General features: G+C 43.1%; 1 protein-coding gene across 1 annotated transcript in view; it reads right to left on the bottom strand.

The window, feature by feature from the left end:
- Window positions 1-14,805: 14,805 nt before the first annotated feature.
- Window positions 14,806-24,146, bottom strand: part of LOC124620136 (skin secretory protein xP2-like) — a 174,210-nt gene continuing 164,869 nt past the window's right edge. The window contains exon 4 of the mRNA XM_047146807.1: window positions 14,806-15,006. Coding sequence (XP_047002763.1) covers window positions 14,806-15,006 — 201 coding nt within the window. The remainder of the gene's footprint in view (window positions 15,007-24,146) is intronic.

A 24,146-nucleotide genomic window follows, 5' to 3' on the forward strand; every position in this document is an offset into this window, starting at 1 on the left:
AATGCACCGTGTAGTTAATAAAACACGAAAAAGTTGTGACTGAAGGCGTTGTTTAATTCATACCTCCAAACGTAAATTAGTTACAAATTAGTTCCACTTTATTCTACATGTAAACGTTACTTCAGATATTCATATTTAGGTTATGACATGCTCGATATGCCTGCCATCGTTGGCGATGATGTGGCGCAGACGAATAGCGAAAATATGTATGGCCCACTGAAGTGTCCCAACATCGGTGCTGTCGATGACCTCCTGAATGGCTGTTTTCAGCTAAGCAACGGTTTTGGTGTTATTGTTGTCGCGTTGTCTTTAATATAGCCCCACAAAAAGGAGGCAAATGTGTTCATATCCAGAGTATATGAAGCCCTATAGGACACTTGCCAGTGCCCTCTAGGTACCCAAGAGCCAGAATACGGTCCCCAAAGTGCCCCTCCAGGATATCAAACACTCTCCTGCTTCGATGAGGTCGAACTCCGTCTTGCATGAACCACATCTTGTCGAAATCAGGGTCACTTTGATTAATGAGGATGAAATCATCCTCCAAAAACTTCACGTACCGTTCGGAAATCACCGAGCCATCAAGGAATGTCGCACCGACTATTCCGTGACTGGATATTGCATACCACACAGTCACCCGTTGATGGTGAAGAGACTTATCGATCGTGAAATGCGGATTCTCAGTTCCCCAAACACTCCAGTTTTGCTTATTGACGAACCCATCCACATGAAAGTGGGCTTCGTCGTTAAACCATGCATGCATGTTGCATGGGGGCTTAATTAAATATGATTGAAAATACTTTTTAGTTTTTAGTAGCTGTGTGTCCGATTACGCTGTGTCTCGTAGTCGGTTGGCCCTGACTAGTATTATTACGCTATCTGACTGCAAAGAACAACAACAAGAATGAAATGAAATTTTTCGTTAACACAATTAATTAATTAAGTCCCCAGCAACTATAAAACCTACAAAACCCAAGCACAAATGTAATTGCTCTGTGTGTGGGAGTGTGACTCAACGTACACATCTGGCACGGTTCTTCTTCAACAAGACAAGAATTTTTAAATACCAATTATACTAACGTGATAAAAGAAAATTAGAAATACGATAATTGCGTAAGGAAAGCAGAATTACACTCTAATACAAGAACACACGCCAGATGCTTTGTTGACTGAACCTGTAATGACGCATTATTTAGGATACTGAAATTAAAAACAAACGGAGTTAGTTACCTCATTTATATTGATGAAAATCACTCTAATCCTTACATTATATCTCAACCAGAACTCTCCAATATCACATCTCAGCAAGCACTGCCTAATAGCACATCTCAACAAACACTCTGCTACAACATCTCAGCACAGACTACTCCGAGTCCTCCACAGGCACTGACTTCTACGAGCTCTCGACAAGCACTGACTTCTACGAGTCCTTAACAGGCACTGACTTCTACGAGTTCTTAACAGGCACTGACTACTACGAGCTCTCTCCAAGCACTGACTACGAGCTCTCGACAAGCACTGACTACTACGAGTTCTTAACAGGCACTGTGGAGGCGGCTTAATAATACTCTTTGGCGCAATCTCTGGCGCAGTGGCTCAGTGTAGCCACCTTTCAATGTGCATACTAATTCCCATCATGCCCCGCGGCCAGCCGTACAGTTTGAACGTCCTAAGGCAAACCGTTCAGACGTTATAACGATTTTATTTCATATACTTCAATAACTGCCACGCTGTAGGTTATGGAAACGGAACCCTATATTTATAGCGTTTGCAAACTCAGAGAAATGTTAACGAGAGTGCTCCGAAATTTTGAAGGTAGCAGGGCTAAAGAAGAAGGAGTGAAACGCTCTTTTGAACTTCAACAGAAAGAGTCGAGGGCCATGAGAGGGAACCCGTGGTTGAGAAGGAAGTGAGACAGGTTTGCAGCCTATACTCGATGTTATTCAATCTTTGCATTGAGGAAGAACTAAAGGAAACCAAAGAAAATTTTGGAGTAGAAATTGAAAGTCCAGGGAGAAGAAATACAAACTTTGAGGTTTGACAGTGACATTGTACTACTATCAGAGACAGCAAAGGACTTGAAAGAGCAGTTGAATGGAATGAAAAGTGTCTTGAAAGGAGGGTATAAGACGAACATCAACAAAACCAAAACAAGGATAATGGAATGTAATCAAATTAAATAAGGTGATGGTGAAGGAATTACATTAGGGAACGAGACACTTGAAGTAGTAAATGAGTTTCGCTATTTGGGCAGGAAAACAACGAATTAGAAAGGATATAAAATGTAGACCGGCAGTTGGAAGAAAAGTGTTCCTGAAGACGAGAAATTTGCTAACGTCGAATACAGATTTAAGTCGCAGAGAATCTTTCCTGACAGTATTTATATGGAGTGTAGCCACGTATGGAAGGGAAACATGAACGATGAACGGTTTAGACAATAACGGAATAGAGGCTTTTGAAATGTGGTGTTATAGAAGAATGCTAAAGATAAGACGGATGTATCACGTGGTACAGAACAGAATTGGGGAGAAAAGAAATTTGTAGCACAACCTGAGTAGAAAAAGGGGTAGGTTTATAGGACTGATCAAGGGGTCACCAATTTAGTGCTGGAGAATATTACGGGGGATAAAAATCGTGTAGGGAGACTAAGAGACGAATGCAGTAAGAGCTGAAGAGACTTGAGTAGTTTGGAGAGGTGCAGCAAATCAGTCTTAGGACTGGTGGCCACAACAACAACAATGACGAATTTGAAGTGCATGGATAGACACATGGAAACGAAAATGTAACTCATGAAGTCGGAGACAGAAACGCTGGGAAAAATATCATATTCGATATAGGGACACCAAAAAGATAACAAGGCTCAAAAAATCTTCGTTTGTTTGTCCCTGAAGCTTTACACACGGATCCATGCTTACGAACGCAATATTACAGCAATTCGGGTATTATTTATCATGAATACTAATGTCGGGTTATATCTATGAGAGGTAATGTAACTGTAACCCAAGTCTGTGACTTTTGAGTCGGAACTACAGCGGCACACGATTCTAAAGCTGTGTGTGTCAATATCGTTCTCCTTATTGTACCAACTAAACAAATACTATTTGAGAAAGAAGTATTAGTCGCATAAAAATTCGCGACATGTTGGAGGTAAGTAACAGAGTGAAATCTCTGGTGCTGCAGTGAAGTAAGAACGTTGGTGGCAGATTAAAAGGTCCTGGCAAAAACACGGTTTTAACCTCTCACGCAGATTCATTTCAATGCATGCCCCGAGGAGAGGCGGAGCCTCGCACTCAGGATAATTTACCACGATGCGAAGCGATGTTGCACGTAATACCCTGCTGATTGCTGCTATTAGAGTTCGTTTATAGCTGTAGCGTATTTTATATAGAGGGCATAACACCGCACTAATACTCGTATAAGAGTCTGCTGGCTAACATGAAATAAAATATAAGTACCGCTTGCAAAAAGACACGAATTTACAAAGACAACACTTTGTATTTGAGTTGTAAACTCTTCGTTCTGCAGCGTTTTACGACAGCTGAATCTTCAGTTGCGACAATGAAAGCCTTGCATGAAATTGATGCTGTACAGTAACAGTTAAGTTTTAGTAGAAGGTATCTTCTAACATTTTGTTACATTAGCATTTAAACAAAAAATCAAGTAAACAAAGATAAGAAAGAAAGTGAATGAAAACAAAAGGTAAGTTGAGGCCAGTAGGTGGAGAAACTCACACAACGCACTTATTTCCTCTTTGGAAATAGATGAATGTTTATCTCTCACTTACACAGCATCCATTTTATGATTATTTCATGGACGGTTCAAGATATCCAAACGAGGTGTTTGGCAAATGACAGTAAGCCGCTGAGATTGTAATTTTCTTTTATGGGTAATCGAACTATCTCCCGAAGCAACTTCGACTGCGCCTAAGTGACCAAAATTGCCTGCCTTCCAGAACCGAATCAGTTCTTTCCTGTTAATGCTGATGACAAGGGACGCACTCAGCCGTCTGCTGAAGCCTCCTAGCAAAATCACGTCATCGGTTTAGCCAGTACAGTATGGGGGAGGCAGGTCGCGTGTGCGGACCCTGGAGGGTTCTACAGTGCAGAAAGGAATTACTTCTCGCCCATTGTGATCCAGATCTCGACTACAACAGAAGTCTTTGTTGGGAAGCAGAGCCTCTGGCTCTGCAACCCATGACCGACCACCAACAGAACATAACAGCAACCGCCTCCCCTTCCGTTTCCCTTCTTTTCGTTGTTCGTCCTCCTAGACTGACATACTTCTGGTAACTTCCTAACCCAGGTGCACCCCGTGTATCCCATTTATTGAAAGACATTCTCTTTATTTGAACTCCTTTCCTGTTCTGTCATTTAATACCGTAGTTTCCTGTTCTGTCGATTAATATCAAACGTGGGTGCCTGCTCACAGGTTCTGAGGGCTCGACCAAATGCACATTGTCACCAGTAGTGAGATGCAATAACCTTACTGTCCCTGAAACTCTAATTTCCATTGAAGAAGGTTACTGATGTCCTGAAATTAGAGATGGGCAAAGTGGTTCATCCTTGGGAACTAGTTCACTGGTGATCGCTCTTTTTTGGGAACCGTAGATTTTTATTTGTTCACCGTTCATTTGTGCTTGGTATATGGTTCTTATGAAGAATTGAAAATTAGTAGCATAGGTGACTGAAGATGGTTCGCGCCAAGCGGGGGCACTAGCCTCCCTCCTGGAGTACAGACTTTTTATTCATTATACAATTCTCACACACTTCTAATTTTCGTGATTCTGCAAAACATCTCGTTTAGCCAACTGTAGCGTTATGTGGCTGATCGCAGTGGAATAATATAAGGTGGTGCACGAAAAACCGGGCCCGAGTACAGACTGTTCGCCAATTAAGAACGATTTCAAAATGTTCAAATGTGTGTGAATTCCTAAGGGACCAAACTGCTGAGGTCTTCGGTCCCTAGACTTACACACTACTTAAACTAGCTTAAAGTAACTTATGCTAAGACCAACACACACAGCCATGCCCGAGGGAGGACTCGAACCTCCGACGGGAGGGGCCGACGCACGATTTGTTGACCGCAACGAGTAGAATATATAAACATGTAATAATTAGCAGTGAAGAAATAACAAATAAGCTTATGCAAACAACTTCGAAACAACAGATGATGAGTGGTAAGCGACAATGAGCAGTCTAGTATTTGGGGCCGATTTTTGGTGCGCCACCCTGTGCCACTGAAATTATATTGTAGGAGTTACCATATTCTCTTTACAAAATGTGACACCAGACACTCGATTACGAAGCGCGAGCTGCATTCGGTTGTAAGTCGGTCTGCCTTCCATAACAATGAACATGCTCTTTTACCTTGGATCAAAAAAAGACGGAAAATGGCCACTCGTATGTGCTGTGCCGACGTTCTTTGCTTGTGTAATAACAAAAAATCTTGCCTTTCTTTAAGTATTTCTTCTGCTGCTTATCGAAATAGTGAAGTAAGCTGATACGCCGTTTTGTTACCTGAAAAGACTTATGTATTACATACCACGTAATTTTTATGTTGTTTTTGCAATTATAAAATACACTTTAATTATCGGTCGTGGACGCTGAAGAATACGAAAAGAACCCGAAGTTCAGAGTTCAGAAAAGGATTGAAAAAGATCTAGAATGGGCGTGCGAAGCGAACGAAACGAACAAGAACAACTAGATACTGAACTAACTATGAGCAGTTGGCAGTGGAACTGCGACGAGTGGCCGCGCGAAGGAGGACGATTCCCTGCGAACGAGACCGAGACCGAGACAGACGGGAACGGGACCGAGGCTGGAACGAGACCGGCCGACGTGCCGTTGCGGGAACGAGACGGACCATTTCCCGTTCCCAGGAACTACAAGTAGAAAGCCGCGACCGAAGTGAACTATGAAAGACCGTTCCTTAGAATTCGCTCCTCGCTCGTTCCGTTCATCTCGGTGAAGCGTTCCTTTGACCCCTTAGTTCGCGAACGACCCATCTCTACCCTACGCCATAGTCGGCCCTGAGGCCACACTATTGAGAATCGGGCATTTGATACTGTCAACTTTGACATGCTGCTTGGAGAAATGTGATCGCTGAAATGTTTAGATACTACGCCGGTGTGGTTTGAAAGATGGTTGAAGAACGGAAAGCTATGTTTTGTCTCTTAGACTGAAGACCGGTCCTGGAAGCGTGTTCTTTCAGGAGTGCCACAAGCGCCGGCTCTGGACCCAGCATTAGTTTCCTAGTGCGCCAATGACGTCTCGTCGGCTCACTTCTCCTGCAAGGTATCATTTCCATGCCGGTGTAAGTGCCACCACCGAAGACATCAATAGTGGCAGCGTCCAAACGAATGATATTCTGTCTTCGGTGACGCTTAAACTAAGTGCCAAAAATTACCCAGTAATTTTAGAATTCCAGTAGAAATTAATGAGCTGTGAACAACTGCCTCCTAGTCTTCTCGATAATATTCCAATATGTTATCGGAAAACAGTAAAGAACCTGGCTGTAGCTTTGGACGGACATCTCAACTGAGAAAAATATTTTGTCGCTACATGCAAGAAGACTTACGCTTCCCTTATGCCCTCAGAAAGCTTCCGAACATTTTCCACGGGATGTATATCGCAAACCTGTTTAATAGTGAGAACACTAGATGGACAGAACTAGCCATGATCGCTTATGTGTTTTACACATGCAACAACCCTCTGTACTACCACGTCAGCGCTTCATACGCCCGTTTAGGTCGCTCGCGGCAACACACGCTACGTCACTGCCATACATTGTGTCAACTTCAGTTATGAAACGTCCCCTTTTGAAAAATTATATACGTGACTAGGCTTAAACTGACACACAATATTTTAAGCGCAACGCAATCTGACTTTCAAAAATCCCTACAAAAGAATGGCCCTGACTAACATTAACCTATACCTTTCACAAATCACTTACCTCACCAAAAATCTTCGTTACTCGAACTACTGCAATACAGCGAGCGCCACTACTGCCAGCTAAATAAAAGATTCTAACTACGGAAGGCACTAACTACTGATCGGCATAGTTAGCAAATGAAAGATTTTAATAGAGAACAAACAATGTATTTACCTTAATAGTCATCAAAAGTCATAATATATATAGCAGTTCATGACATCCAGTCTTACAAATTTCAAAATTCCACCATTTCTCTCCCCACATCCACCACTGCTGGCGGCTCACCTCCAACTGCGCAACGCTATGCGCTGTTAGCATCCAGCTGCCCAACACTACAATGGCAGACGACAATGCAAACTAGCCACAGACTGCACACAGCACAGCCAGTGATTTTCATACAGAGCGCTACGTGGCGTTACCAATAAGAAAACCTAAACAGCCTACTTACACAGTGTTTCCCCAAGTCACACGCACCCCAGTACATCGCAACAGAGATGAAGTGCCTGTCATCTTATCGTAATCGAAACACAAGGTTCCATTCATCTAGTATCCAAACTGTGCCTACCCATTCAACAAAAATACAGGATGTGGTAAATAAAAGTGGCCGGACGAGTGGATACGACTAGTCGTGAATTTATGGCAGCATCAACGGGGGAGGAAAAGACCTGCAGTTACTTTCAACAGGATAGCACCTGCCCGTGCGGCCGCCCGAACCTTGGAGCGCATTCACACCATCTTCACTCATGACAGTGAAACTTAATAGTTTTTCACTTCAACTGCTGAGTGTCTCTTTGCTTGTCTTTATCCTTTCAACAGTGACCTACAGAACTTGCCCTGACAAAACGAAACTCAAACTTTTCCTGTTCACTAATTACTCACAATATTCAAGGATAACGCGATCTGACTGCTTTAAAATTATAACCTGACTTCAAATAATTAATACAAAAGAATGGCCCTATATAAGAAGAAATCCTAACAGTAACGTATACATTTCATATGTCACTTACCTCACAAAAATGTTCATTACACGAACTACGGTAACGCCGCAAGCACCAATACTGCCAGCTAAATAAAAGATTCAGACTACTGAAGGCTCTATCTACTAATAGGCATGTGGTTAGCAAAGGAAAGATTTTGTTGCAGAGCAAACAATGTATTTACCTTAAGACTGTGACAACCAGTTCAAAAACTATATAATCGACCATGACATCCAGTTCCAAAAATTATATAATCATGAATAATATTCAGTCTCCATGTCGGACAGTTCCAGATCGTCCGCTCGCGCTAATACTGCAAACCTCCAACACTGCTAATTATTAACCTCTAACCTCCATTACTGCTGGCTGTTCACCTGCAACTTCCATCACTGCTGACTATTAACTTCCAACTACGAGTCCGACCAGCCACAAACTCTCTTACAGAGTGCGCGCAGCGCAGTCAGAGTTATTAATGAAGAGCGCTGCATAGCGCTACCAACATACAAACAAATAAACAGCCTACTTACAATAGTTGTTTGCAGAGGTCAGTAGGGTCGCGGCCCTAGCTGATCTCCCAGGTCACCTGACCTGTCAGTGTGCGATTACTTTGTGTGGGGAACCCTCAAGACTAAGGTATATCGCAACGACTCTCATAGTCTTCAAGAACTGCAGCAGAACATTTCGGATGAGACTGCAGCAATTCCAATTCCAATTTACGCTCCTTCCATGAGACGGGCCAATTTCTTTTCCCCTGTCTTCATTAACTGTGTTTTATCACATCCTTCTTTCTCTTTCTCTCTTAAAGTTCTTCTCTCATTTCTACAGGGTTACGAACGTTATTGAAGACACTGGAGCAATAACCACTTCTATATACACGGGTTGGACAAAAATATGCCAGCATGGCGACTAATGCATGCTTGAACATAAATGCAGATGCTGGTCAAGACAGCAGGTGGCGCTCTTGTATTTAACCACGAACGGCACAGGCTAAACGTACCTGCTGGTAACAACAAACCCGACACGATTCTTGAGGCAACAGCCAGAACCGACAGACTTACACGTAAGACAGAAAGGAAAAGGCTGGACTAAGGAAAAAAAACAGAAACACTGGCATTCCTGACAGTAGACGGAAAAGATGGAAGGAAAGACCATTCCTCACATTTACAAGCTCGCATACCCACTGAATGCGGGTATGCGCATTCAGTGCACCTGAGCCAACAGAAACAATACTAAGTGGAATAGTGATAATGGTGAGTGAACTCTTCGATTTTACATCGTGCAAATTATGATCCGTATAAGCTACTTTAAAACGAAGTACTAAGCATTAATATACACAAGTTCTAATTATTTTTTACATCGTTATGCTCAGCCATGGAGTGCGACTGAAGCTATTTCGCTGGTGTGTTCGCTGTCTTCTTCTCCTAAAATCTCTTCATGTTCTCACTGTGTTTTTTTTAATGTTCTTCTGCCCACGTTGTCTTGCATGCAACACTTGGTTTAACTTTAAACTGATGCTTGCCAATTAAAAGTTTTGAATACTCCTCTGTCCTCTATAATTCTGTTTGTAATACCTATGTTCTCTTTCAGTTTCAAGTATCCAGTTGTGCCTAACTTTCATTCAGAGAGCAAGGCAGAAACTCATTTTGCTCAGCATATAATCGCTCATTCTGAGGATGTCGTCATAAAATTTCAATCTTCTGTTCCTGAAAGTGACCGAGATTTTCTCCAAATTTGGATATAACTTGTTAGAACTTCGTCTCATCCTAATTACCTCTACACAAACCGAACTAAAAATTTTCCTTGCTATTTTCCTTTCTTGTTTTTCTATGCATTTAGTTAACAACCTACCTCCAGTGGTTAGTCCCTGAAGCACATAACGTGTCACGTTTGCCTCTCATGACATAATATTTTAATTTTAATCCACACAGTTCTACAGAGTAAGTCACTAACTGTTGCCACCTAGAATAACTCCGAAAGTATGAAAGTAGCTGAAAAGTTTGCGGGACAAATGTTACATGGGACAACGGGGGCCATACTATGAAGTTGGTTTCTTGTTACTGGGTGGGGTCGCGTCAGAGATATGAAGGTCATTTTTGTTTTTTTAATGGGGTGCTATAGTTCGATACTTATTTTCTGGTGGCGGCCCCCGTTGTCCCATGTACCTTTTGTCCCACAAACATTTCAGCTCCTGTCATACTTTCGGAGTTATTCTAGGTGGCAATAGTTAGTGAATCATCTTGTATAAGCTTTTTGTAGTTTAATAATGTGTCTCGGTTTGCTTTCTCAATTTAATCCAGAGAGTTGGATGACTGCTGATAGGTATTTAAATTCGGGTACTTGAGACATTTTTCTCAAATTGTGTATATGTGGGTTGCCTATCTACGTATGGAGGAGAACCTACCACGTACTGGGCTTTCCCACAAGAAATTTCCAGCGCGCTTTTAGCTCCTAGTTCACGGAGTTTTTTCGGAGTGTTAATCAACTCTTATGTGTTGTTTTAAAAGATTGCTTGATCGTCTGAATAAGCCAAACATTATAAATGAATTTTATTTTCACGTAGTCTGTCAGTGGTTATTCCTTTTACTTATTTTTCCCTTGACCTTATGGCTTTTCCTAGCTGTCGCATCAATGTTTTTGTATGAAACAAGAATATGTGTTTATTCCAATCTTCTTTTAATGTGTTTTCTCCTTTTCCTTCTCTCTGTCAATTTCCTCCTTCCCGCCCTCTGTCTGTCCATCTCCCCCTATCCCCTCGCCTCTCCACGTTACCGCCCCTACCTCAATAGGAGACTGTTGTTCTGAACCCCCCTCCCTCCCCCACAGTATTTCTTTCCAGATAGTAAGTAATATATGTACCAAATTTGGCTGAAATCAGTCCAGGGGTTTAGGAGCAGTTTCTCACCTGTGGCTTTGCCCATGTATGTTTACGTAACATATGATGATGATGAGTCCCATACTTCTTTACAGAGCGTAGGGGACGCGGCGCGGGAGACCCGCGCCGCCTTACTAGGGAAGGTCCTAGTGGAGGTGGTTTGCCATTGCCTTCCTCCAACCGTAATGGAATGAATGATGATGACGAAGACGACAACACCCAGTCATCTCGAGGCAGGAAAAATCCCTGACCCCGCCGGGAACCGGACCCGGGGCCCCGTGCTCGGGAAGCGAGAACGCTACCGCGAGACCACGAGCTGCGGACTAATGTAACATATATTCCAAATATATTTAACATATTCCACACGTATTTGTGGATATATTTCACCTGTATCTCGAACGAATTCCACCTTGCAGTTTCATTTTCATGCAGCTCCATGTTTTTGACGTCGTATCTCTTGAACTATGTATCGTACAATTATCAATTTGTGTGGCTATATTTAGTGGCATACAGAGGTAAAAAATCTAAACGTAATGCATGATGCGGCGGTTTCTCACGCATTTCAGTGTTTATGACCACATATCTGTTTAACTTTGTGTCGTACAGCGATTTCATTCTGCTGATATGTCCGTGGTATATGTGAATACTGTCCGCAAAATGTGTCGTGAATTCAGTTATTAGTAAAGAAGTAAAACATCATGTCTTACGTGGTAGTTTTACTGCATCAGCTGAGAAAATGTAGTAAACATTAAACTTTTTTCCTTTCATCTCATTGTGTTGGCTGTTAGCGAGAAAAAGTTTCGTTAAGGTTTGAAATTATGTGTCAAGTTTGTTGTAAGTCAGTAAGTACGCTCATTCTGAAATATTCGACGAATAAAAGCTAAATATTCGCGCGTCATGGGCTACACGTCTTATCCCCATAACGATCCTTTCCAGACAGTAAGTGATAAGTGTACTATGTTTGGCTAAGTGTACAATGTTTGGTTGAAATTGGTCCAGCAGTTTAGGAGGCGATGTGGAAAACATACAAATACATACACACACACATTATATGTGTATGCACACTGAAGAGGCAAAGAAACTAGCACACCTGCCTAATACTTTGTAAGACCGCTGCGGGCACGCAGAAGTGCCGCAGCACAATGTGACACGGAGTCGACTAATGTGTGAAGTAGTGCTGGAGGGAACCGACACTATGAATCCAACAGGGATGTCCATAAATCCGTAAGAGTATGAGGGGCTGGAGATCTCTTCTGAACAGCACGTTGCAAGGCATCCCAGATACGCTTAATAATGTTCATGTGTGGGGAGTTTGGTGGCCAGTAGAGGCGTTTAAAGCCAGAAGAGTGTTCCTGGAGCCACTCTGTAGCAATTCTGGACGTGTGGGGTGTCGCATTTTCCTGCTGGAACTGCCCAAGTCCATCGGAATGCAGAATAGACATGAATGGATGCAGGTAATCAGATAGGATGCTTACATTCGTGTCACCTGTCAGAGTCGTGTATAGACGTATCATTGATCCCATATCGCTCCAACTGCACACACCCCACACTGTTACAGAGCCTCCATAGCTTGAACAGTCCCCTGCTGACATGCGGGATCCATGGATTCATGAGGTTGTCTCCATATCCGTACACGTCCATCCGCTCGATACAATTTGAAACGAGACTCGTCCGAACAAGCAACATGTTTCCAGTCATGAACAGTCCAATCTCGGTATTGAACGGCCCAGGCGAGACGTAAAGTTCTATGTTGTGCAAACATAGGGTACACGAGTGGACTTTCGGCTCCGAAAGGCCATATCGATGGAGTTTCGTTCAATGGTTCGCCCTCTGACGTTTGGTGATGGCCCAGCATTGATATCTGGAGCAATGTTCGGGAGGGTTGTATTTCTGTCACGTTGGACGTTTCTCTTGAGTCGTCGTTGGTCCCGTTCTTGCAGGATCTTTTTCGGCCGCTGCGATGTCGGAGATTTGAAGTTTTACCGGATCCTGATATTCACGGTACACTCGTGAAATGGTCGTGCGACAAAATCTCCACTTCTTCGCTACCTCGAAGATGCTGTGTCGCATCGCTCGTGCGCCAACTATAGCACCACGTTCACACTCACTCAAATCTTGATAACCTTCCATTATAGAAGCAGTATCTTATCTAACAACTGTGCCAGACACTTGTTGCCTTATATAGACGTTGCTGACGGCAGCGCTGTATTCTGCCGGTTTACATATCTCTGTATTTGAATGCGCATGCCCATACCAGTTTCATTTGATGATGACAAGGTCCCATACTCCGAGGAGCATAGGGGACGATGCGGGAGACCCGCATTTTGATATGTTTTAGTACACACTACTGGCCATTAAAATTGCTACACCAAGAAGAAATGCAGATGATAAACGGGTATTCATTGAACAAATTTATTATACTAGAACTGACGTGTGATTACATTTGCACGCAATTTGGGTGCTTAGATCCTGATAAATCAGTACCCAGAACAACCACCACTGGCCGTAATAACAGCCTTGATACGCCTGCGCATTGAGTCGAACAGAGCTTGGATGACGTGTACAGGTACAGCTGCTCGTGCAGCTTCAAACGATACCACAGTTCATCAACAGTAGTGACTGGCGTGTTGTGAGGAGCCAGTTCCTCGGCTACCATTGACCAGACGTTTTCAATTGGTGAGAGATCTGGAGAATGTGCTGGCCAAGGCATCAGTCGAACATTTTCTGTATCCAGAAAGACCCGTGCAGGACCTGCAACATGCGGTCGTCAATTATCCTGCTGAAATGTAGGATTTCGCAGGGATCGAATGAAGGGTAGAGCCACGGGTCGTAACACATCTGAAATGTAATGTCCATTGCTGAAAGTGCCGTCAATACGAACAACAGGTGACCGAGACGTGTAACCAATGGCACCCCATATCATCACGCCGGGTGATACGCCAGTATGGGGATGACGAATACACGCTTCCAATGCGCGTTCACTGCGATGTCGCCAAACACGGACGCGACCATCATGATGCTGTAAACAGAACCTGGATTCATCAGAAAAAATGACGTTTTGCCATTCGTGCACCCACGTTCGTCGTTGAGTACACAATCGCAGGCGCTCATGTCTGTGATGCAGCGACAAGGGTAACCGCAACCGTGGTCTCCTAGCTGATATTCCATGCTGCTGGAAATGTCGTCGAACTGTTCGTGCAGATGGTTGTCGTCTTGTAAAGTCCCCATCTGTTGACCCAGGGATCGAGACGTGGCTGCACGATCCGTTACAGCCATGTGGATAAGATGCCTGTCTTCTCGACTGCTGGTGATAGGAGGGCGTTGGGATCCAGCACGACGTTCCGTATTACCCTCCTGAACCCACCGATTCCATATTCTGCTAACAGTCATTAGATCTCGACCAACGCGAGCAACAATGTCGCGATACGATAAACGGCTATCGCGATAGGCTACAATCCGACCTTTATCAAAGTCGGAAATGTGATAGTACGCATGTCTCCTCCTTACACGAGGCATCACAACAACGTTTCACCAGGCAACGCCAGTCAACTGCTGTTTGTGTATGAGAAATCGGTTGGAAACTTTCCTCATGTCAGCACGTTGTAGGTGTCGCCACCGGCGCCAACCTTGTGTGAATGCTCTGAAAAGCTAATCATTTGCATATCACAGCATCTTCTTCCTGTTTGTTAAATTTCGCGTCTGTAGCACGTCATCTTCGTAGTGTAGCAATTTTAATGGCCAGTAGTGTATTATTATTATTATTAAATCCTAAACAAGTGATGTATGTTAGAAGTTTGTGTGACAGCAAATCACATTTGGAGAGGGGTCGGTGGTGCAGGAGACGGAAGGAAAAACATTGACAGCTTTCCTGCCCTCCCCCTCCCCCTCTCCCTCCCCCTCGCCACCCATCCCTGTAGAACCTAATCCTGGCTCCATGTATACCCTGACCCTTCAAGAAGTGCATGGTCAGCGTGATGCTTGGGTCAGAATAAGAGGTGTGGGAGGGAGGGAGAGGGGGGGGGGTAGGCCTTACCTGTCGAACGCCAGGTCCTTGATACCGGCGCGCAGCTGCGCCGCGACGTCGTGCGCCAGCTTACGCGCGCTGTCCGGGTCGTAGCGCTCCGGGTAGCTCATCTCCTCCCCCTCGAGTAGGTCGTGCAGCAGCAGGGACACGCGGTCACTGCTGAACGGCTTCTTCGGGTCCAGCACGTAACTGTTCTCGTACATGGCCTGTTGGACCACATATCCACCCTAAGTACAGCTAGAGCGCGAGTGTATGGCATACGTCTGGTGTTGCACGGTATCGCTTCTATTAAAGTTTTAAAAAAAATTGTCCAACGAACCGACACGACAGGAACAAAATCTCACTCCAGCACTTGGAGTGACGGTCGAGAAGAAACCCTACATCCTCGCACGAACGAAAAAATGGCTGACATCGAAATAAGTGTCCAAGGAATAGAAAAGCGACTGAAATCACTCAACAGAGGAAAGTCCACTGGACCTGACGGGATATCAGTTCGATTCTACACAGAGTACGCGAAAGAACTTGCCCCCCTTCTAACAACCGTGTACCGCAAGTCTCTAGAGGAACGGAAGGTTCCAAATGATTGGAAAACACATGGATGTGTGTGATGTCCTTAGGTTAGTTAGGTTTAATTAGTTCTAAGTTCTAGGCGACTGATGACCTCAGAAGTTAAGTCGCATAGTGCTCAGAGCCATTTGAACCATTTGATTGGAAAACAGCACAGGTAGCCCTAGTCTTCAAGAAGGGTCGTCGAGCAGATGCGCAAAACTATAGGCCTATATCTCTGACATCGATCTGTTGTAGAATTTTAGAACATGTCATTTCTGGAAACCCAGAATCTTCTCTGTAGGAATCAACATGGATTCCGGAAACAGCGATCGTGTGAGACCCAACTCGCTTTATTTGTTCATGAGACCCAGAAAATATTAGATACAGGCTCCCAAGTAGATGCCATTTTCCTTGACTTCCGGAAGGCGTTCGATACAGTTCCGCACTATCGCCTGATAAACAAAGTAAGAGCCTACGGAATATCAGACCAGCAGTGTGGCTGAATTGAAGAGTTTTTAGCAAACAGAACACAGCATGTTATTCTCAATGGAGAGACGTCTACAGACCTAACCTCTGGCGTGCCACAGGGGAGTGTTATGGGACCATTGCTTTTCACAATATATATAAATTACCTAGTAGATAGTGTCGGAAGTTCCATGCGGATTTCGCGGATGATGCTGTAGTATACAGAGAAGTTGCAGCATTAGAAAATTGCAGCGAAATGCAGGAAGATCTGCAGCGGATAGGCACTTGGTGCAGAGAGTGACAACTGTCCCTTATCATTGACAAATGTAATGTATTGCGAATACATAGAAAGGAGGATCCTTTATTGTATGATTATATGATAGCGGAACAAGCACTGGTAGCAGTTACTTCCGTAAAATATCTGGGAGTGTGCGTAGGGAACGATTTGAAGTGGAATGATCATATAAAATTAATTGTTGGTAAGGCGGGTTGAGTTGAGTTGTTTTGGGGGAAGAGACCAAACAGCGAGGTCATCGGTCTCATCGGAGTAGGGAAGGATGGGGAAGGAAGTCAGCCGTGCCCTTTGAAAGAAACCATCCCAGCATTTGCCTGGAGCGATTTAGGGAAATCACGGAAAACCTAATCAGGATGTTCGGACGCGGGATTGAACCGTCGTCCTCCCGAATGCGAGTCCAGTGTGCTACCACTGCGCCACCTCGCTCGGTCTAGGTACCAGGTTGAGATTCATTGGGAGAGTCCTTAGAAAATGTAGTCCATCAACAAAGGAGGTGGCTTACGAAACACTCGTTCGACCTATACTTGAATATTGCTCCACAGTGTGGGATCCGTACCAGTTCGGGTTGACAGAGGAGATAGAGAAGATCCAAAGAAGAGCGGCGAGTTTCGTCACAGGGTTATATGGTAACCGTGATAGCGTTACGGAGATGTTTAGCAAACTCAAGTGGCAGACTCTGCAAGAGACACGCTCTGCATCGCGGTGTAGCTCGTTGTCCAGATTTCGAGAGGGTGCGTTTCTGGATGAGGTATCGAATATATTGCTTCCCCATACTTATACCTCCCGAAGAGATCACGAATGTAAAATTAGAGAGATTCGAGCGCGCACGGAGGATTTCTGGCAGTCGTTCTTCCCGCGAACCATACGCGACTCGAACAGGAAAGGGAGGTAATGCAGTGACACGTAAAGTGCCCTCCGCCACACATCATTGGGTGGCTTGCGGAGTATAAATGTAGATGTAGATTCTTAAAGCAAACTACGAACTCACAGATATGTTCGTAATGTTGGGTACCACGATGTGATTCATCAGTATTTAAGTAGCCTTAAATACACCTACAGTCTGATTAAAATTGCTTATAGTTGACGCTTCCCGCCCGACAACTACATCTGTACTCATCAAGCCGCCTTGTGGTGTGTGTTAGACGGTATTTCTTGTATCACTGTCATCTTCCCATATTTCTTTTCCAGTCACATATAGTCCGCGAGAACAACGATTGTTACGGGCTACGCAGCGAACTGCCCCAGACGTGTTCGCATCCCATGTTGACACTACGACATTGCAGTTACGACTGCACTGGGTACAAGATCATCTAGGTTGGACTGAGCGGATGCACCGCGTTTCTTGTTATACCAGGTCGATGATCGTGTGCGAATACATCGTTATCCAGACGATACGTTGCTCTAAACGAGCACCGTGCAGCGTGTAATGGTTCTTTATTTACGTGATCATTACGGCACTCCAACCCCAGTTCTCGATACCAGTAATATCGTACTACTTTTCTGCGAAGTAACAGACATATTTTTGTGACAATATTCACATTTGGTTTTATTAATGTATAGGTACTCCAAGGTATATTACAGTGATATGGTCCTTGTGTGTATTCTTTTCTATGAGACTGTCATAATCTTTGACTTACTTGTAACCGTTTTGGCGCGAATGCGCACAGAGCAGTCTTTGTTTCACTTTGCAGAAGTTAAGTTGTTATTTCGCTTTGTAAAAGAACAGTCAAGTCTTGTGTTTGGTTAAAGTGGAAATTAAATATATGAAGATTGATACAAAACTTTTTTCTTGATGGTGTGACAGTTAAGAAGAAGTATAGGTGAATTTACAGGAAGTTTTATAAAAATGTGGATCGTGAACACAAAGTCAAAAATTATTTCTACCATACCATTGTTCTGATCTGGGATTGTTTGATCATTAAGAATTTCCTGAAAAACGCATTTTTTCGGTCTTCAAATATTGCTAAAATACAGATCTGGACCTTCTAAAGTCAAAGTGGAATCACCCTGGAATTAACAAGATGAGCCATAACAACTTCGACGAAACCTACGTGGAAATCCATTCAAGACAAGTGCCAACATCAATGACTTTTTTACAGTGACTTTATTATTTCCATTCTGACGTTACCATCCACAGTCAGTAACTTTGTTCTTGCCCGATAAAGCGAACATATGCTGCGTGAGCAACATTATTAATCTGATTTCTAGCCTACTTTGCAAGCGGACGCAGGCATGTGGGGCAGTATTATGCTACAGGGGACATTTACCTGTGTTTCCATGCGCCCGGTGCTATTAACTGAAGGCGCCATGATACGTGTGAACTATGTAAACATCGTACGAATACACGATCTCGCTGCGATGTGGCTTAATAAAATATCTGGAGCTTCTAGCTGCGTCAGGTGGTTAAAACCCAGGAGCTTCGATGAAACATCTGTCATTTTGAGGACGAAGGGATTTTCGTTCAGTGTCATAAAACAAGCGGTAGCAATTAAAAACTATCTGATAACGCCATCAAAAATGTGGTACGTAAAGTGCCCTCCGCCACACACCGTTGGGTGGCTTGCGGAGTATAAATGTAGATGTAGATGTAGATGAAATTAGGACGGCGGTTTGCAACTCAGCACAGCATGGGACCCGGTCATTGCGAAGTTGAAGCGACGGTCGAGGGACGAAACCATACCACAGTAGGCGAGGAAAAGGGCACCAGTGACGTCACAGCCAGCAGCGTGGCTGTATAACGGTGACGTCATGGCGACACGGCAGTCATTTGCCTCTTGACAATGGCCGAGGAGAGCACGGTAGAAAGCTCTTGAGATTTTAACCACCTGACGCGGTTGGAAGCCCGAGAAGACTTTATTACGTAAACATTGTTGCGAAGCACCTGCTTCCCTTCATGGTCGATGTCTTCCTCGACGACGACGTCATCTGCTAGCAGTGGAACAGTCCAGGTCACAAGTCCAGAATCGTTTACAATGTTTTGACCAGAATGATTGTGGAATTATGGTGAGCTCGGGACCACGAAATTCACCTGATCTGTACCTGATGCAATAGCGCTATCGGGCGCCAGCTACGCGACCGCAAAACACCAGCTGGAAACTTAAGGGAATTACATGACAGGTTTGTAGAAATGTGGTACCACGTATCTCCAGAAAACCTACTATGGACTCATCAAAATCTATGCCACGAGATTCGTTGTTATAATGCGTTCAAAAGGTGGGACAACGTGCTGTTAAACACGCAGTCATAAAGTTCTGGCTCATCAGTGTTTTTCCAAGAAGTGCTTTAAGTACCAGATTGTTCATATTCTTCCCTACTATGTTTAACGACACAATGGACCAGTACAGACTTTTACAGAACACACGGTAGTCGGCAAGACTAATACAAAGGCTACCAGAAAAAAAATCAGCTTTCTTTAAAATTCAACGGACATTGGTATGCTGTGCGGTATGGAATTTTTCACAGTTTCACAACTTGTTTTCAGTTAAGATCCATGCGTTTAGTAATATATCCCGAAAATCTGCGCTTTTCGCTAAAAATTCAAAAATTGTTATTAAATTCCTAACTTAATTTTTATTCTTAAATATTTCTTACGTGCTTGGTGGCTCATAACTGACCAATTGAACGTTAACGTTGCGACCTTAGCTGTTATACTACAAAGCAAATAAATCAGTATTAAAGCTCTAGACTACTAAAAGTGCTCGCATTCTGTGATCTGACATTTTCATAGTTTGTCTCAGCAGTAGAGAAGGGATGTTTCAAAAGCTAACACACGGGTCCTAGAAAAATCCGAGAGATTACGCCTTTTTAGGACGTAAATCTGTGACAACGCCACGTTTACTGAGCGTAAACGGTTCTTACGAGAGAAAAAGTAAAGTTAGCGAACTATACATCTATGAAAGAAATGAAGTTAAAAATTATATGGGATATATATTTACATGTACAAAAATCCTCCATCAACACTTGATTAATCATAGGAGCAAGAGCTCTAAAAACAGCAAATTCCATTCCATTATAATATCCAACACAGGTACGTATTTTCGAATAAAAATAATTTGGTGTGGAATGTCACGTTCCTTTTATTCATTAGATACAAACAGCCTGCAGTGTATGAGAATGCAAACACTGCCACGTCATTTTCGAGAAGGCAGCACTTCCTTCACAGATAACTGGAAAGCTGAAGTATTTCCTACATTCTCTAACTTTATTTTTACACATTTCCCATTTAAATTCATGTTAGTATTTCACACATATACGGTTTAGTCGCTTTGGTATCGCAAAGATTGCTTAATAGAATGCTGAAGTAAAAAAAAAATTATACAGCCCTTTTTTTTATAATGGTCACAGAACTCAGAACTTGTTACGTAAATTTCTGTTTCCCTCAAACACGAGTCCTGATGAGCAGGGATTATTTGTAAATGAAGGGTTGCCATGCTAAAGCGACTAAGAGCCAGATCTGCATAAATTGTGTTCCCTACTTCGTTAGGTGGTATGTGAACTGGGCTTTTACATACTTAAACGGCTGTCTCCGGTGATGGCTAATGTCGTGATACGACGACCGGTAGATGGTGTGAGAGACAACACCTATAATTTGTTCACGCTAAATAGCGGAAGTGCAGAATGCGTTACGGACATAGAGATGATACACATCCACTTGCTTCTGACGTTTTGTAGCCTGTCTCTTGTTTGTCTTCATCGGCGGTACAATGGATAATGAAATAATATGAATAATTCAACAAAGGGAATTAATAGAAAACTGCTAAATCGAAAAGAAAGCCTCAGCAAAGATGAAGAATTTCTCTGCCTCGTGATGACTGGGTGTTGTGTGATGTCCTTAGGTTAGTTAGGTTTAAGTAGTTCTAAGTTCTAGGGGACTGATGACCATAGATGTGCAGTCCCGTAGTGCTCAGAGCCAAAGATGGAGAAGTATTTCGTTCATGATGCTGCAATGAATACCATACCAATAGCTCGCAGTAAGCAATCATTTCAAGTGGTTCAGATGAAACGCAGCCAGTTTCAGCAAAGAGCTGATGTGATCACTAACACTACCAAGGATAAAAACCACCATGCTTCGATTAATTCAGGTAATAAAGACACTTGGTGGAACGAGGGCTGAGAAATGATAAAAGCGTTGAAAAAAGGATGTTGAAGTGAATATTTGAAAACGATCACTGGTACAGAGAAGAAAGGAGACCTCTGAAGTATGATGAAATATCTACCTGAGGGGCACAAACAGTTTTACAGTGAACAGCAATAGGACTGAACAACAAAACATTGGATTTGTTTATAAATAACTTTTCTGCAACCAGTCACGATTTTCTGGTATTCATAATTTTATACGACTCGTTTCGGGAAATGATTCTCATTTTCAAGTGTGTATTTCTTTGTGCTATGCCATTTTTACATAATTTATTTCGGTGTGTGGGAGCCTGTTTGGTTTTGTTGACTTTATTTAGCCCTTTTAGCATGATATCCCTTCAGATGATCTCATTACCAAGTACGAAGATCACGATTTTAGACACTCCAGTTCATTTCTTTTGTGTGTGTGTGTGGGGGGGGGGGGGGGGGGGGTGCGAATTACGTAGTGCTCATTTCAGTTCACTGAGTCAGCAGAGGAAATATGACACGGCGCGTATTTTGCGATTCGTTTGGTGAAGATACATCACAAATGATATGTGGTTTAATTTAATACATGCACTTTCCAGAATGAGATTTTTCACTCTGCAGCGGAGTGTGCGCTGATATGAAACTCCTGGCAGATTAAAACTGTGTGCCCGACCGAGACTCGAACTCGGGACGTTTTTTACATGCACTTTGTTGTGGCAGTTGCATGCATTCGCACAAAGTAAGATGAGATATTCAGCTGCAGGAGTGAAAAAAATGCACTGCAATTACTTATTGTTTCTGTGAGTTATTGACAACTGATAATGACTATATTTGCGTTTCTGCTGTCATTTTGAACTTCGTGTTTACGTAGCTTGTTATCTCTCCTACATATTAAGCTCGGTAGTGTTAAACAGACATTAGCTATTTTAGCACTTATTCAACAACAAAACTTTGCGTCAATGCAACACGTAATGTTGCAATAACATGAGTCACTACCCGCCAGTCGGTATTTTAATATTTCGTTCCATTTTCCTCTTTTTTACTCTTAATTAAGGATATAACATCTCTAACTCAGTTTCACCCGACTTTCCATATATTTCAGCAACTTGGTTCGATTCCTTATATCAACATCTATTTTTTGCCTTACTTAGCATTACTGTTCCAATATTTTGCTCTATGTTCGTAATCCCACTTGTTTGTTGTTTATTGACTGTACACAACGAGTTATGACCGTTTTAGCATTCACGGTGTTTTGTGTTGCCACGACGTCGCAATTTTGCCCGTATTTCGTTTGTTTCAGCGCGGTTATTGATCACTTGCATTTCACTGCGCGTTTATGTTTACCCATAATTGTTGCAGTAAGCGTCAGTTGTTCACATTCCTTTTGTGCAGTACGAGAGGTTTGTCAGCTGCACACACGTTCCCACTGTTATGCAAATGTGTTTGGTTTGTACGCCGGCAGCTGCAATTGGCTGGATCTTTCTCATCGGCCTATTTTCCGCATTGGATAATTTACTGAAGTTGATATGATTTTCAATATTCAGCAGGTTGTTCACTAAGCGTTTTCTTCATATTTGTATCAACATTCCTGTCCTGTAGCTAGCTGCATATTACTGTCTGTCGTGAACACATTAATTTTTGTCGCTTTCCTTTTTTCTTAATGACAACCGATAAAGCTTCCTAAATTTATGTTCGGAACAAGAGACGCTCATTTTAAAGCGCTAACGTCTGAATCAAATTTCCGCTACAAAGGCGTTAGTGAGGAAGTGAGAAAACAGGTTAGAATATCTGAACACCATGTTGCTCGTCATTGTTCCCTGCTGAATTTCAGACTACTCTGTACTAACCAGCATAGAGAGGTCATGCAGCACGACTGATAAATGCTGCAAGGACTTTTCGAGAATTCGAGTACGATATAAAATCGCTTGGCCACTTGAGAGCATCCGTTCAATTATTTATAAGTTAGTCATGTTCAGAAAAGCTCAAACGAGTACTACGCGAAATGAGGAACAAAAAAGCGAGTGGCACCAAATACCCGCTGATGTGTGGAAAACACTGAAAGATATTGGTGAGATACGGTTTGCAAAACTGCTTAACAACACCCTGAAAAGCAAGGATATACCAAACGCCTGGAGAAGGCAACTGAATCTGACGCGGTACCAACTCTATTCTACACAAAGTATCCGAAAGAATTTGCCGTTTTCTAGTAGCAGTGTGCCGTAGGTCTTTGAAGGAAAGAAATTTTCCTGTAATTGGAAAAAAACACAAGTCGTTCCCGTTTTTAAAAAGGGTCGTCCAACAAACGCACGAAACTGTAAGCATATATCTCTGACTTTGGTCTGTCTTAGCATTTTGGAACAAATTTATGCTAGCGTATTATGACACTTCTCGAGATCGATACTCTCCTCTGTAGCAAGCAACATGGATTCCTAAAGCAGCACTCATATGAGACCGAGCTTGTTCCCCTCGTCCACGAAGTCAGACAGAAGTAGATACGGGCGTCCAGCGAGGAACTTCCGTGGCGTTTTCTATACAGTTCTGCTCTGCCGCCTAACCAACAAAATAGGAGCGTATGGAATATAAGATTAACTGTGTGGGTGGACTGAAGGCTTTCTAGCAAACAGAACACAGCCTGTCATTCTCAACGGACGGAACTCTTCAGCCGTGAAAGTTACCTCCAATGGAGTGTTATAGTTCGATTACTTTTCACAACACTTATGTAGGAGTTAGTAGACGTCGAAAGTGCCACGAGGCTTTTCGCAAATGATTCTGTTATACACAGGGCTCTGGCTCTGAGCACTATGGGACTTAACATCTGTGGTCATCAGTCCCCTAGAGCGTAGAACTACTTAAACCTAACTAACCTAAAGGCATCACACACATACAGGCCCGAGGCAGGATTCGAACCTGCGACCGTATCGGTTGCGCGGTTCC

Source organism: Schistocerca americana, chromosome 6 (assembly GCF_021461395.2).
Source record: "Schistocerca americana isolate TAMUIC-IGC-003095 chromosome 6, iqSchAmer2.1, whole genome shotgun sequence".
Classification (NCBI taxonomy): Eukaryota; Metazoa; Arthropoda; class Insecta; order Orthoptera; family Acrididae; genus Schistocerca; species Schistocerca americana.